General features: G+C 41.0%; 1 protein-coding gene across 1 annotated transcript in view; it reads left to right on the top strand.

Annotated features, from left to right (window-relative positions):
- Positions 1-14806, top strand: part of LOC107825065 (protein LOL2) — a 32679-nt gene that overhangs the window by 4842 nt on the left and 13031 nt on the right. The window contains exons 3-4 of the mRNA XM_075234197.1: positions 3179-3289; positions 11347-11459. Coding sequence (XP_075090298.1) covers positions 3179-3289; positions 11347-11459 — 224 coding nt within the window. The remainder of the gene's footprint in view (positions 1-3178; positions 3290-11346; positions 11460-14806) is intronic.

Here is a 14806-nt window from a genome sequence, read left to right as displayed (position 1 = left end):
CAAGTGCTACTCTAAAATAAAGTTTGGAGTAAGTGTTTTTTTTTGATAAATTTTATGGTGGTGACATCTGGGCTGGTTGAGCGCACTTCAATTAATCTATTAAGCAGCGTGCTAGAAGCCCATAACCCACAAGCACATGTGCCAGATAATCTTGCTCAATGTTTTAAAAGGCATTTTCTGGACGAGCCTCGGGCGAGCCCTGGGGCGAGGCGTACCAAAAACGGACAGAGGCGTACTGGCGGGGCATAAGTATCGTGGGGCATAAGCCATTACATTCGGGGCATTCGCCTAGGCGTAAATCCTAATGTATTGGGCGTTCATTTGGGGCATAAGCCCTTAGAACTTTCTAAATTTAAGCCAAAATTGCTTAATAATTTTTTTTTTTAACTTAAACATCCAAAAGTTAACTCATAGTAAATTCTTAAACTAAAAAATCTCAAAAGCCAAAGGTTTTTTCTTATTGTTTATCCCAATTTCATAATCTTTACCCTTTGTCGTTTACTACTGAGTAGCAAATACACTTTAAACCTTTGTTTGCAAAGTGCAAACTACAAAGCAAAGAGTTTTGTCCTCCAATTCTTACGCTGTTTCCATGTTTGCATTTTTTTTCTTTATGCTTCATGTTCATTTTTTTTTTTTGCATTATTTAGTTTATTCTTTTCAAGTTAATTTTTGGATTTAGAATTTCTTTTGAAATCGCTCTGTTATTTTGATGACTCTATTCTGGCTATTATATTATACAATAAGTATTTGTGATTTGTTATCTAGTTTAGGTTTTTAAAAAATAACTTTATATTATTATCATTTTTATTCTTTGAATTATTAAGAATTAGAATATTATTTTAATAACTCTATCATAATCATGTTAATTATAGGTTTTCTTATAAGGTAGTCATGTTAATTATATGTGTAATGCATCTTTTCGTCTCACTTTTTCAAGTATAGAAAAAAATTCTTTCGTATGGTTCATGAACAAATTAGCATGTTTATTATAGATATATATACTTTTTCCTACTAATTTTATAATTTTCTTAAACGTTTTACAATTTTAATGAGTAAGGCAGGCTTGGAATGGCTCACTAGGTTATTTAACATCATTTTAGGACGACGAAGATGCCTGAAGAATGGAGGTGGAGTACGATGGTTCCGTTATACAAGAACAAAGGTAATATCCAAAATTGCAACAACTATATGGGTATCAAGCTGCTGAGCCACACTATGGAAGTTTGGGAGAGGTTAGTGGAAGCATAGGTGAGGAGGAGTATGTCTATTTCCGAAAACCAGTTTGGATTCATGACGGGTCGTTCGACTACGGAAGCCATTCACCTTGTAAGGAGGTTGGTGGAACAATATAGGGAGAGGAAGAATGACTTGCACATGGTATTCATTGATCTAGAGAAAGCCTATGACAAAGTCAATAGGGAGGTTCTATGGAGATTTTGGAGGCTAGAGGTGTTCCTGTAGCGTATACTAAGGTGATTAAGGACATTTATGAAGGAGCTAAACTCGGGTGAGGACAGTGGGAAGGGACTCGGACCACTTTCAAGTTGTGATGGGGTTGCACTAGGGGTCAACTCTTAGTCCATTTTTATTTGCTTTGGCGTTAGATACACTGACGCGTCACATTCAAGGGTAAGTGCCCTGGTGTATGTTATTCGCGAATGACATTCTACTAATTGACGAGACGTGAAGTGGTGTTAACGCGAGATCGGAAGTTTGGAGACAAACCCTAGAGCCTAAAGGTTTTAAGTTAAGTAGGACCAAAATAGAATACTTGGAGTGTAAGTTGAGTGATGGGACCAGTGAAGCGGACGCGGATGTGAGGCTTGATACACAAATCATCCCCAAGAAAGATAGTTTCAAGTACCTGAGGTTTGTAATCCAAGGTAATGGAGAGATTGACGAGGATGTTACACATCGTATTGGTGTGGGGTGGTGAAATGGAGGCTCGCATCCGGTGTCTTATGCGATAAGAATGTGCCTCCTAAACCTAAAGGTAAGTTCTACAGAGTAGTAGTGAGACCTAATATGTTGTATGGGGCAGAGTGTTGTCCAGTTAAGAATTCTCATGTCCAGAAAATGAAAGTAGCAGAAATGAGGATGTTGAGATGGATGAGCGGGCATACCAGGATTGATAAGATTAAGAATGAGGATATTCGGGCCAAGGTAGGAGTGGCCCCCATGGAGGACAAAATGCGGGAAGCGAGACTTAGATGGTTTGGGCATAGTTAAGAGAAGAAGTGCAGATGTCCCGGTAAGGAGGTGTGAGAGGTTGTCCTTAGGGGGTCTTAGAAGGGGTAGAGGTAGGCCAAAAAAGTATTGGGGAGAGGTGATTAGGCAAGATATGACTTTGCTTCAGCTGACCGAGGACATGATCCTTAATAGGAAGGTGTGGTGGTCGAGGATTAAGGTTGTAGGTTAATAGGTAGTTGTGCGGGTTTTCGGACATTTCCGGTGTTATTAGTAGCAGTCTTGTATTCTAATATTGTAAATTTCTATCTTCATGTTGTTTCTTTCGCCTTGTTTTCTTTTATTTTGTTCTCGTTATTTCTTCTTGCTACTGCTCTTTTCTCATTTTTCCTCGTGTCGAGGGTCTACTGGAAACAACCTCTCTACATTCACTGCAGGGGTAAGGTCTGTGTACTATCTACCCTCCCCAGACCCCACTTGTGGGATTATACTGAGTTTGTTGTTATTGTTTTAATTAATCTATAAAATATTAAAAATTAAATACCAATGGGGCTTTGCCCTACACCTCAAGGATTTTGCCTCGCCCCGTGTTAGATAAAACGCCTCGCCTCTCGTCCACGCCTTTTAAAACATTGATCTTACTCACAAGGGTTGGAGATAGACTTACACAGAGTGTTGTAGCTAAAATTTTGACCAATGAGCTTTCCTTCTCTTTTTTTTTTCCATCAATCAAGCAGTTCACAATACCTGGGTAACAGAAGTAGTCTTTAGAGCAGTTTCTCTTCACTCCTGAAAATTTATTGCATCCCTCCCCGAGGAGAAAAAACTGATTTGATAATCACGAACTGATTTGATAATCACGGTGAGGAACTATGTATCATCTTATTGCGAACAGTCCCAGATGACACCTGTTCGCTGCACGATATATGTCTTACGGCTTACACTTTACCGTTCTTCCAGTGTTGCTTAAATTCCGTCCTTTATGCAGGAATGGAAATGGCTCAGTTGATATGTGGAGGCTGTCGCACCTTGCTGATGCATCCACGTGGGGCAACTAGTGTGAGATGCGCTTGCTGTCATACGGTGAACCTTGTGCCAGGTACTTTTTTCTTTAGAATTAAAGAATCACATAGTCTGCTTTTGAAATTTAGCTTTTCTTCCTGGAAGCCCTCGTCTTACTTTCCTTTGAGCATATTTTCATATCTAGCTTTTGAGAATTTCTACTGTATCTTGACTTCCATTTGTTTTACATTCTTCCAGTAGGTCTTACATTAAGATTTGAATTTCCTTCCCCCCCCCCACAAAAAAAAAACCGAAAAAAAGAAATCTGTTGTTTCCATGCTGATGAAGAATGTTTATTATGCGGAAGAAAAAAAAAACATCTTGTTGATGTAAACTTATGCAGATTGGATTGTGGAACTTTTAAACTTTTATGAAGGTCATATTTGTTATTGAAACTCCTAAACTAAGTGGGTGGTCTAGTTTATTCTTTGCTAGCTTGAAGCACTGTAGCACATCAAATTCTGCTGAAGGCAAGAGTTTGTATACTTTTGCTTTTGTCCGGCTGATACATACTCAGTGCAACTTGTCTGTTTTTCACTCACTTTTTTCCAATTTAGCAGTATTCTTGCCTATAAGATAGCTCTAATTAACAATTCTTTTCGATAAGGTAAGTAACTCTGTGCATTTAGTATCCACAGGATACTTGCAAGTACACTTATTTTTTGCCCTTTTATAAGAATAGAAAATGTATGGAGCGAATAAAATCCACCATTACATGTATTTACAACTTCTGTTTGACACCAAAAAGCTACAGACTGCCGGCATTGAAGTCTTCAATTTCTTAGTTGGAGTGTAATTTCCTTAGAGAGCCGAAGGTCTATCGGAAACAACCTCTCTATCTTCGCAAGGTAGGGGTAAGGCTATGTACACACTACCCTCCCCATACCCCACTTGTGAGATTACACTAGGTTTTTTTGTTGTTGTTGAGTGTAATTTCCTTAGAAACATCTCCAATTCATCTCTCCATCATGGCAATTGCATATAATAGCGATGGTACTATATATTCTTTACTTTCCTTTCCTGTCTTCGTTGGTTCCAAGATTTGTTTTTTCTTATAAAACATCTATTTTCATAACTTCAGGTATCCTTTTGTTGGAGGGATTAGGAAAAGTCATCTCAACATAAAATCTTGCTTAAAATAATACAATGTTCGGTTGGAGAGGTTAGAAAAATAATCCTACGTAACTAGGTAGCGTTTGGTTGGCCGTATGGAAAAGTCTAATTCCCTAGAAACATCTCCAATCATCTCTCCATTATGGCAGTTGCATATAATAGCGATGGTATTCCATATATTCTTACTTTCCTTTCATGTCTTCGTTGGTTCCAACATTTCTTTTTTCTAGAAAATCTATTTTCATAACATCAGGGATTCTTTTGTTGGAGAGATTAGGAAAAATAATCTCAACATAAATCTTGCTTAAAATAATACAGTGTTCGGTTGGAGAGGTTAGAAAAATAATCCAATGTAACTAGGTAGCGTTTGGTTGGCCGTATGAAAAAGTCTAATTCCCTAGAAACATCTCCAATCATCTCTCTCCATTATGGCAATTGCATATAATAGTGATGGTATTCCATATATTCTTACTTTCCTTTCCTGTCCTCGTTAGTTCCAACATTTATTTTTTCTTCTAAAACATCTATATTCATAACTTCAGGGATACTTTTGTTGGAGGGGTTAGGAAAAATAATCTCAACATAAATCTTGCTTAAAATAATGCAGTGTTTGGTTGGAGAGGTTAGAAAAATAATCCAATGTAACTAGGCAGCGTTTGGTTGGCTGTATGAAAAGTCCAATTCCTGCATAACTAATGCAACATTTGATTGGTAATGTAAATAAAACCTGCATTAAGTCATGCAGGAACATTCCTGATAAAGAAAAGTGATGCAGGAATCTTTGAATTATTTTATGTAGGAATATAAGATAGAATGTGGAATAAGAAGACGTGTATTAGCAATATTGGAGTAAAAGTATTTAAGTCACTAGTTTAATTCTTGCTTGTCTGTTTGTCTTATCTGTACGCATTTCTAGTGGTTAGAGTTGTAAGTGTTAGAACTTAGACTTGCCTCCTTTAGTTTAATCCTTTGTCTATTTTAGCGACAGTTCTAGCGTAATTTTCCGTAGATTATAGTAGCTGGGGTGAGTGATGGTGGAATTACGTCATGTCCTCGGGTGGGGGTGGGGGGTGGGGGTGGGGAAAAAGGGGGCAAGTAAATCTCTAGGTTGAGAGTGGGGTCCTGGAACATACGAACTTTGACGGGGAAGTCTTTAGAGTTAGCGAAGATCCTCCAGAAGAGGAAGATCAACATAGCTTGTGTCCAGGAGACTAGATGGGTGGGTTCGAAGGGTCGAGATGCTGATGGGTTTAAATTGTGGGTCTCAGGACGCGAGAGGGGTAAGAATGAGATAAGTATTTGGTTGACAGGGATCTTAGGGAGTTAGTGGTAGAAGTTAGGAGGGTGAACGACAGGTTGATGGCTATTAAGCTGGTTATGGGAGGGTCTACTTTAAATGTGATTAGTGCTTACGCGCCTCAAGTGGGTTTGAACGAGGAGATTAAGAGGCGCTTCTGGGAAGAATTTGTCGGGTTGATACGTGGCATTCCGCTCACCGAGAAGTTATTCATAGTAGGGGACTTCAATGGTCACATTGGGGCGACATCTGGGGGGTATGACGGCGTGCATGGCGGCTTTGGCTTTGGAGTTAGGAACGGAGGAGGTACTTCGTTGTTGGACTGTGCTAAAGCCTTTGATTTGGTGATTCCCAACTCGTGTTTTCCGAAAAGGGTAGAGCACTTGGTTATATTCCGGAGTTCGTTGGCCAAGACTCAAATTGATTATCTACTCCTCCGGAAGTGCGATAGGAGTCTGTGCATGGATTGCAAGGTTATACCAAGCGAGAATCTCACGACTCAGCATAGATTATTGGTGATGGACTTAGAGATCGTGAGGAAGAGGGCCGTGTATGGTCAACCCATGATCAGGTGGGGTGCTTTGACTAGTGACAAAGCGCAGGAGTTCGGGGAAAGTTGTTGGCTAGGGGAGCATGGAGGAGCAGTGGGGACGCGAGTGTATGTGGACCACGACAGCGGAGTCTATTAGAGTAGCTGCGAGAGAAGTGTTAGAGGTCTCGAAGGGTTTCTCTAGCGGCCACAAAGGTGACTGATGGTGGAGTGAGGAGGTACAAGAGAAAGTGGAAGCCAAGCAAGCGGCGTACTTGACGCTTATAGAGAGCATGGAGGCGAAGAGGATGAACATGGAGGGGTATAGGAGGGCTAAGAAAGAGGCGAAGTTAGCGGTTACTGCGGCTAAGACTGCGGCATTTTGGCGTTTGTATGAATAGCTTGGGGCTAAAGGCGGGGGACAAGAAGCTATACAGGCTAGCCAAGGTGAGAGAGGAAGACCCGTGATCTGGATCAAGCTAAGTGTATCAAAGACGAGGAAGATAGAGTTTCGATTGAAGAGGCTCAGATTAGACGAAGATGGCTAACATATTTCCATAAACTCCTGAACGAAGAGGGTGATAGTGGCATTGTGCTGGGCGACTTAGAGCACTCCGAGATGCGTCGGGATTTCGCGTATTGTAGGCGCATAAGAGTAGAGGAGGTCGGGGGGGTTATGCGTAAGATGCATAGGGGTAGAGCTACCGGGCCAAATGAAATACCTGTGGAATTTTGGAAGAATACGGGTAGGGCAGGTTTGGAGTGGCTCACTAAGCTGTTTAATGTCATTTTTAGGACGAAGAAGATGCCCAATGAATGGAGATGGAGTACGATGATTCCTCTGTATAAAAACAAGGGCGATATCCAAAGTTGCAATAATTATAGGGGGATTAAGCTTCTAAGCCATACTATGAAAGTTTGGGAGAGGGTGGTTGAAGTGAGGGTGAGGGAGAACCAGTGTGTCCATTTCTGAGAACCAGTTCGGTTTCATGCCGGGGCGCTCGATTATGGAAGCCATTCACATTGTGAGGAGATTGGTGGAGCGGTATAGGGAGATGAAGAAAGACTTGCACATGGTTTTCATTGACCTAGAGAAAGCATATGACAAAGTCCCGAGAGAGGTGCTCTAGCGATGCTTGGAGGCTAAAGGGGTCCCAGTAGCCTACATTAGAGTGATTAAGGACATGTATGATAAAGCTAAGACTTGGGTTAGGGCAGCGGGGGTAGACTCAGAATACTTTCCGGTTATGATGGGGTTGCACTAAGGATCAACTCTTAGTTCATTCCTATTTTCCTTGGCGATGGACGCGTTGACGAGACACATTCAAGGTGAGGTGTTGATGACATAGTTTTAATTTACGAGACGCGGGGTGGTGTTAACGGGAGGCTGGAGGTTTGGAGGCAGACTCTAGAGTTTAAGGGTTTCAAGTTGAGCAGGACCAAGACGGAATACTTGGAGTGCAAGTTCAACAACTGTACCCAGGAAGGGGATATGGAGGTGAGGCTTGATACGCAAGTCATTCCCAGGAGAGGTAGTTTCAAGTATCTTGGATCTATAATACAAGGTAACAGGGAGATTGATAAAGATGTCACGCATCGTATCGGAGCAGGATGAATGAAGTAGAGGCTCGCTTCCGGTGTCTTGTGTGATAAGACTGTGCCGCTGAGACCTAAAGGTAAGTTCTACAAGGTTGTAGTTAGACCGACTATGTTGTATGGAGCAGAGTGTTGGCCGGTCAAGAACTCTCATACCCAGAAGCTAAAAGCAGCTGAGATGAGTATGTTGAGGTGGATGTGTGGGCATACCCGGTTGGATAAGATTAGGAATGAAGTTATTCGGGAAAAAGTGGGAGTGGTTAGCCTTGTGGAGGATAAGATGCCGGAGGCGAGGTTCAGATGGTTCGGGCATGGTAAGAGGAGAAGTATAGAAGCCCCAGTTAGAAGGTGCGTGCGGTTAGCCTCGGTGGGTAGCAGGAGGGGTAGAAGTAGGCCTAAGAAGTCTTGGGGAGAGATTATTAGGCGGGACATGGCGCAACTGGAGCTGACTGAGGACATGGCCCTAGACAGGAGGGTGTGGAGGTCAAATATTAGGGTAGAAGGTTCGTAGGTAGTCGAGCGTTTCTCTTTGTCTTACTCAGATCGCTAGTATTAGTGTTAGTATGATATCTTTTATCCATAGATGACTATTACTACATAGAGTTTGACTGCATTCTTGAATTCAATCTTATTTCATCTTGCTGTTATTCCTACTTGTTGTAATTACCTTTTCTTTTTCGGTCGTTCTCTAGCCGATGGTTTATCGGAAATAGCCTCTCTGCCCTTCCAGGGGTAGGGGTAAGGCTGCGTACATCTTACCCTCCCAAGACCCTACTTGTGGGAAACTACTGGGTTTGTTGTTGTTGTTGTTGGAGTAAAAGTATTTAAGTATTTAAAGATAGACATGCCTTTGAAGTATGTAGTTCCTACATAACTTTCCCTTTGTATTATTCACCACAGAGGAATCCGTACATTATTATTCGATACATAAAAATCCTTTATTGTTATTCACCCCATAACAATCCTTCTGTTATTATTTACTGCATAAACAATGCATGCCGTATAAATCCCGCATAACTAGTATGTGAACCAGACGACCCTAAGTATATTAGTTTATCGACAACTAGTTAACTTGGAATACTACATGATTTAACATTATTTAATATGTTAAGTAGTAGTTTATTGATAATAGTTAAATGGTGCACTACATAACTTGAAGTTTATATTTTTTTTGATGAATTAATTTGTTTATTGATGGCATCAAGAAGATGCAGTAGTACAAAAGATAATACATCAAAAAGAACTAAGTCAGCTCTAATACAAGAAATGTTAATTTAAGACCAAGGTGCTGACAAAGTTCAGAAAGCTATCAGGGGTGTCTACAGGGGACAATTTGTGCCAATTAAAAAGAAACATTAAGCACCTAGCCTTAATAGAGTGAATTGGAGTTGATACACCATCAAAGCATTTCCTATTTCTTTCTGTCCATAAACACCAAAAAATACTAGCAGGGATTATTCTCCAGATTTGCTTGATGGTTTTATCAACTTTCCATGTGTTCCAGTTTCTAAAGGCTTCCTTGGTGCTCTGAGGCATGACCCAGTTGAGTCCAAAAAGTGAGAGAAACATGTTCCATACATCTGCAGCTACTGGACAGTGTAGAAACAAATGGTTGTTGGTTTCTTCATTGTTCTGACACATGTAGCATCTATTTGCAATCTGGATGCTTCTTTTCCTTAGATTATCCTCAGTGAGACATGCATCTTGTAGTGCAGTCCAACAAAAGCAGGTGACTTTTAAAGGAGCTCTTGTTCTCCAAATAAGCTTCCATGGCCAGCTTTCTACCATTTCATTTTGTGCTGTCAAAGATGTATATCCAGCCTTGACAGAATAGAGACCTTCCTTGGACTTGCCCCACTTTAGCTTGTCTACTGCATGAACATTGATTCCATTATTCTCTACCCTTGACAGTAGATTTAGCAGCTCCTCATACTCCCAGTCTTGTATATACCTTCTAAGAAGAATGTTCCAACTATTATTTTCCCTGTATTGAGCAATGGATGAGTCAATGGATGAGTCAGGATCACAAGAGATGTGATAGAGGTTTGGAAAGTCATCTTTTAGAAATAGTTCCCTTGCCATTTATCTTTCCAGAATTTGATGAGCGTCCCACTTCCTGTAGAGAAGTAGGCATTCTGATAGAATTCATCTCTGAGTCTGCTAATAGAGATAAAAGCATACAAGGGAAGCAAATGGAATATGGAATTCCCAAGTATTTTCTGATATACTTCCTTACACTTCATATGGGGGTTATTTTTCTTGAAGTCCATAGTCCTCCATCCTCTCCCTAATTAGCTGACATACAGGTTTATAGGCTGTTTATGTCTCTACTAAATCATCATAAGCACTTCCCAGCAAGCTGATGCTATGTTTGCCGAAGTTTCTAACACCAAACTCTTCTCTTTCACCGGTTCCTTTCCTTGTCTTATTGCGTTTTTGTGGATATTTGCTTATTTTCTTTTTACACATAAAAACCAAAAAATAATAGGAAATGAAGATCTATAAGACGTACATGTCTCCCTGAAAACAATTATAGGATATCAGTTCTATTAGTATAAAACATCTACTAAAAGAACAAAACAAAACAAGTCCTAATATACATAATAAGGTACAAGTAATCTAGACAACATACTACTATATGTTTAGGAAATGTATACTATAAATATGTTATGTTTTTGAACATGTGATCTTATGTGTGAAATTAATGAATAAATGTCCCAATGTTAAACCCTATATACTTATTCTTTGAATTCACATAAATATACAAAAAGGGATAGCTTAGTGCACTAAGCCCCTGTTGTTCGCAGAGTTCGAGGAATGTTCGCACTACATCGGGTCTATTATCTTGCTTACCTCACATTTCTGCAAAAATGCTGTTTCCCCGGCTTGCCGTCACTTAGTCACACGTCATTAACTCTTAGCGTTGTACTTAGGTTCCCCTTCAATTAACATAAAGTATATATGTAGATATTCTTACATGCTGCATAGGCACATTTTTATTTATGTATTGCAAAAGAAATATATGTTAAATAATATTGCAAAAGAAATATATGTTAAATAATACTAACATATAGTAACTAATAGAAAAATGTTGGTGTTATATGTTTGTTACTAGCTTACCTGATATATACATGAATGTTGAATACAATGAATTAAATATGCATAAATGAAAGCAGCGAGAGAAGCCCTTTTTCCTTATGTTTGGATGTATAGGAGGTTGTTGCTATAATAACAACAATAACAAGAAAACAATATTAAAAATTATTTCTATCTTCAGTAGTATTAGTCTTTGTAAAGGTGTGAAGAACCTTTACTTTTTTGATGTATGTGTGAAGAATTGTTTAGATGAATAAATGGTGATCTCTGTTGAATTGATAGGTGACTAGCACATAAAGTTTGCAAATTCTATCATTTACTAGGATAATAGGATCTAGCCAAGCTGAATTTGTTGAATGGTGTCAGCTCGAGGTTTTCGTCTCCTTATCTTCGTTTTCTCATTTGTCTTTGTTATGCTTTGATGTACTTCCCGTGCAAATTTTAATTTTCTCTTGATCTTCAGGTCCTAACCAGTTTGCTCATGTCAACTGTGGAAACTGTCGTACTATGCTGATGTATCCATGCGGAGCTCCATCAGTTAAATGTGCCATATGCCACTATATCACACACGTTAATGTGAGAATGCTAGTCCCTTTTTTAATTCTTTGGTGGATGACTTAATGTTTCTGTATTTATGTTTTATTGTGTCTGGGAAAAAAGAGATAAGAATAAGAAAGAGAACAGATATAAATCGAGAGTGTAGAGAGAAGTTAAGAGAGGAGATGAATATAGAAGTGAGATGGAAAGAGGGAGAAACAAGGAAGTAAAAGGAGAGTAGGATACAATTTATATCCAAATCAATATATCATGTGTTTTTTGGAGTGTCTCCAAAAAAGTAATATAGGTCATATTTACCTAGTATGAAAAAACTGGGAACAATTTAGAGCTTTTAGACAATTTAAACTTTTAACTCTAGCCACAAGACAAGAATAAAATAAAATTAGAATAAGTGATAATAATAAGGGATAAAATCTAATCTAGAAAAGCTAAGCATAATCTATCTAAAAAATAAATATGAAAATAAATGTAAAACTACTCAGAAATCTATAAGAAAATCTCAAACTTACAGTAGTTAATCTTATTCCAATATAAAATCTTTTTGATAGGGATATCAAAAAAGGCCATATTTGCCCCTCTACTATCGAAAATAAGCTACATCTACCATCCGTTTTAGTTTCTAAGTATAACTATCCCTACCGTCATACTTTTGGATCATATTTGCTTCCCACCCATTAAATGGCTTGGTCCCATTTTAAACAAAAAACTGGTGGCTGGCCCTGATTGGATAAAAAACCCGCGTCATTTCTAATTAAAACCCACTCGACCCGTACTAATAACCCACCCATTCCAAAAAAGGAAAAAAAGAAAATTGAACCTATAATATCTCTCTCTCCCAGATTTTCCTCGATGCCAAAAGTTACATTAATTAAACCCATAATTGAAACTTTTTCCCTTCTAAAGCACTGTAGCACACAGACATACTAACACACCCCTTCACCACCACCATGAACCATGAATCCTAGGATTCCACCACCACCATCCGAGAGCCAACCCTGCCGCGACTCTACCCCAGAAAGAATCGCCGGGATCTGACACCCCACGCGCGACAGATCTCCGACGACCCCTAGCCCACGCGCCGGCGCGTGACGCCTTTTCAGGCAAGATCCCGACTTTTTTCCTTCAGACAGCCTCTTCGAGAGGCTATTCCGACCTCACCCATCCATCAACCTCCAACTTCCGACCACTTTTGCTATTTTCCGGCGACAGAGGTGTCTTTTTCCGGCCAGATTTCACTCCCTCTCACTTTCCCTTCTTCAATCAGTCACCTTGCGAGGCTCTTGGTTTAGCTATGACGGACTCTACAGAGAGAAGCTCCTACTTCTCCCTAGAATCTAGAAAATTAGAAAACATGTCTTTTAGCAAAGTTGCATCTTGGCCAGCCCTCGAACTTGGGGGAAGATGCCAGCGAAAGCTTGACGTAGGGCAGGAGCCACACTTCTCGCTGTCCGAGGAGCACACTTTCAGGCGCAAAGGTTTCTTGGATTCTTGTTTGATTGGCTCTTTCTCCAAATGGGTTGGTTCCCCAGAAGCTGTTAGGAACTGGGCAGCAGAGGCATGGAACGTAAAGGACGGGCTGAAAATATCGAAACTGGGTGACACGCAATATCTCTTTCGATTTGTCACCGAGTCTCAAGCTTCAGAAATTCTCGTAAGAGGAAACAGGTGGTTTGATGGGAATTTCCTAAAGTTAGACAGATGGGTGGAGCACGATGGGTGTCTCGACCCTCGTTTCCCTGCCGAAACATTGGTGGTCAACATGGTGGGTCTCCCGGTGCATCTCTGGTGTCTTGACCTATTCAAGAAGGTTGGGGAAATCTGTGGGGGTTTCATTGATGTCACTTGCAGCTTGCACGATCTCTCGCGAGTAAGGATTGTGGTGAGGAAAGGGGGCCGAATCCCTGTCTCCACTGTTGTGGAAGATGGCTACTTGAGCTACAGGGTTTGGTTGAGCCCTAAATTTCGCCCGGTCTTTATGCCTGCGATTTTGGCGGAAGAAAGGGAAAGGTCAAATAGAAGGGAGGGAAGGGGAAACCAGTTTCTGAGAGGAGGGAAGGGCTCACCGGACCAGCGGACTAAGCTGGAATCAGACGGTAGATCGAGAAGTGACGGGAGGTTTGAACTTGGGAGAAGAAGACAAAATCCTAACAGGAGGGCAAAACGTGAATGGGTTAGTGATGCGGGCTGGAAAGGTAGAATGAGTCGGTCCTCTTTTAACTATCATAGGGTCGGGCAAGATTTCAGCGAGCATATGTCTGGGCCTCTACACATGGCCCCAGCAACCTTTCCCAATTCTATTAGAATCGATCCAAAGGGGCCCAAATTATATCAAGCGGCGTCCGATAAGGCTCCTAATCATATGGGAGCAGTCACTCCTCCTTCTGCCAATGATGCCTCAAACAGTGCTGTACCAAACACTAGGGGCTTGTGCTCCTCTTCAGCCACTGTTCCAGGGGCAGCACCGGCAAAAGCTGGCGGTGTTATTCCACGGCCCCCCGTCTGTGATGGACCCAGCTCCATCGCCCCTTCATCTCCCACTGTGCTTAGATGTGCTGAGGCTACAATACAATCTCCTCCAAGTGAGGCATTATTTCCCGAGGTTGGTGCCTCTCAACGAAACGACGTGATCCACCCGGCACACAGAGTTCCTACTACTAGCAATGCTATGGTTTTGCATTCCTCCGATAGGGGCAAGGAAAAGGTAATTACAGAAGACGCATGTACAATTTCGTCACGGATCGGAGAAGTGGACATGTCCTTATGGATGGAGGATAAACTATTAAACTTTGGGAAGTTCTTAGGTGTTTCTTTTGAAGGGAAGGAAGATAGGATGCTGGAACTGTTGAGGGAGTTTGAGCAACAACCCTGTTACGAAGGCGCGGGGAGGGAGTTGGGTAAATGTGTTAATCAAAATAAAACAGGTGATGTAGTGGTGTATCAGAGAAGGGGTCGAGTGGGTGACACGGAGAAAGGGACCTCGTCTAGGGGGGTGGGGAAATGGGGGCTATTGTTGCTTATGGAAGTTAAGATCCTTTCATGGAATGTCAGGGGGATGAATGACCCGAACAAAAGGGCCATCATCAAAGTGGGAGTTAGGGAGTGGGGTGCCAACCTAGTTTGTTTTCAGGAGACCAAAATGGAAGTTTTGTCGGATGCGATCGTGAGAAGTCTCTGAGGAGGTAGTTGGGTGAAATATGACTGGGTCCCTGCAGCGGGAAGTGCCGGGGGTATTCTACTTATGTGGGATGATAGAAGTTTGGAGGTAAAGGAGATTAGGAAGGGAGCTTTCTCTTTGGCAGCTCTCGTCAAAGATAGAGTGAGTGGAATGGAGTGGGGATTTGGGGGAGTGTATGGGCCGGTAGGGG

Source organism: Nicotiana tabacum, chromosome 17 (assembly GCF_000715075.1).
Source record: "Nicotiana tabacum cultivar K326 chromosome 17, ASM71507v2, whole genome shotgun sequence".
Lineage (NCBI taxonomy): Eukaryota > Viridiplantae > Streptophyta > Magnoliopsida > Solanales > Solanaceae > Nicotiana > Nicotiana tabacum.
Note: the sequence above shows the minus strand (reverse complement) of the source record. Positions and strands in the feature narration are given on the sequence as shown.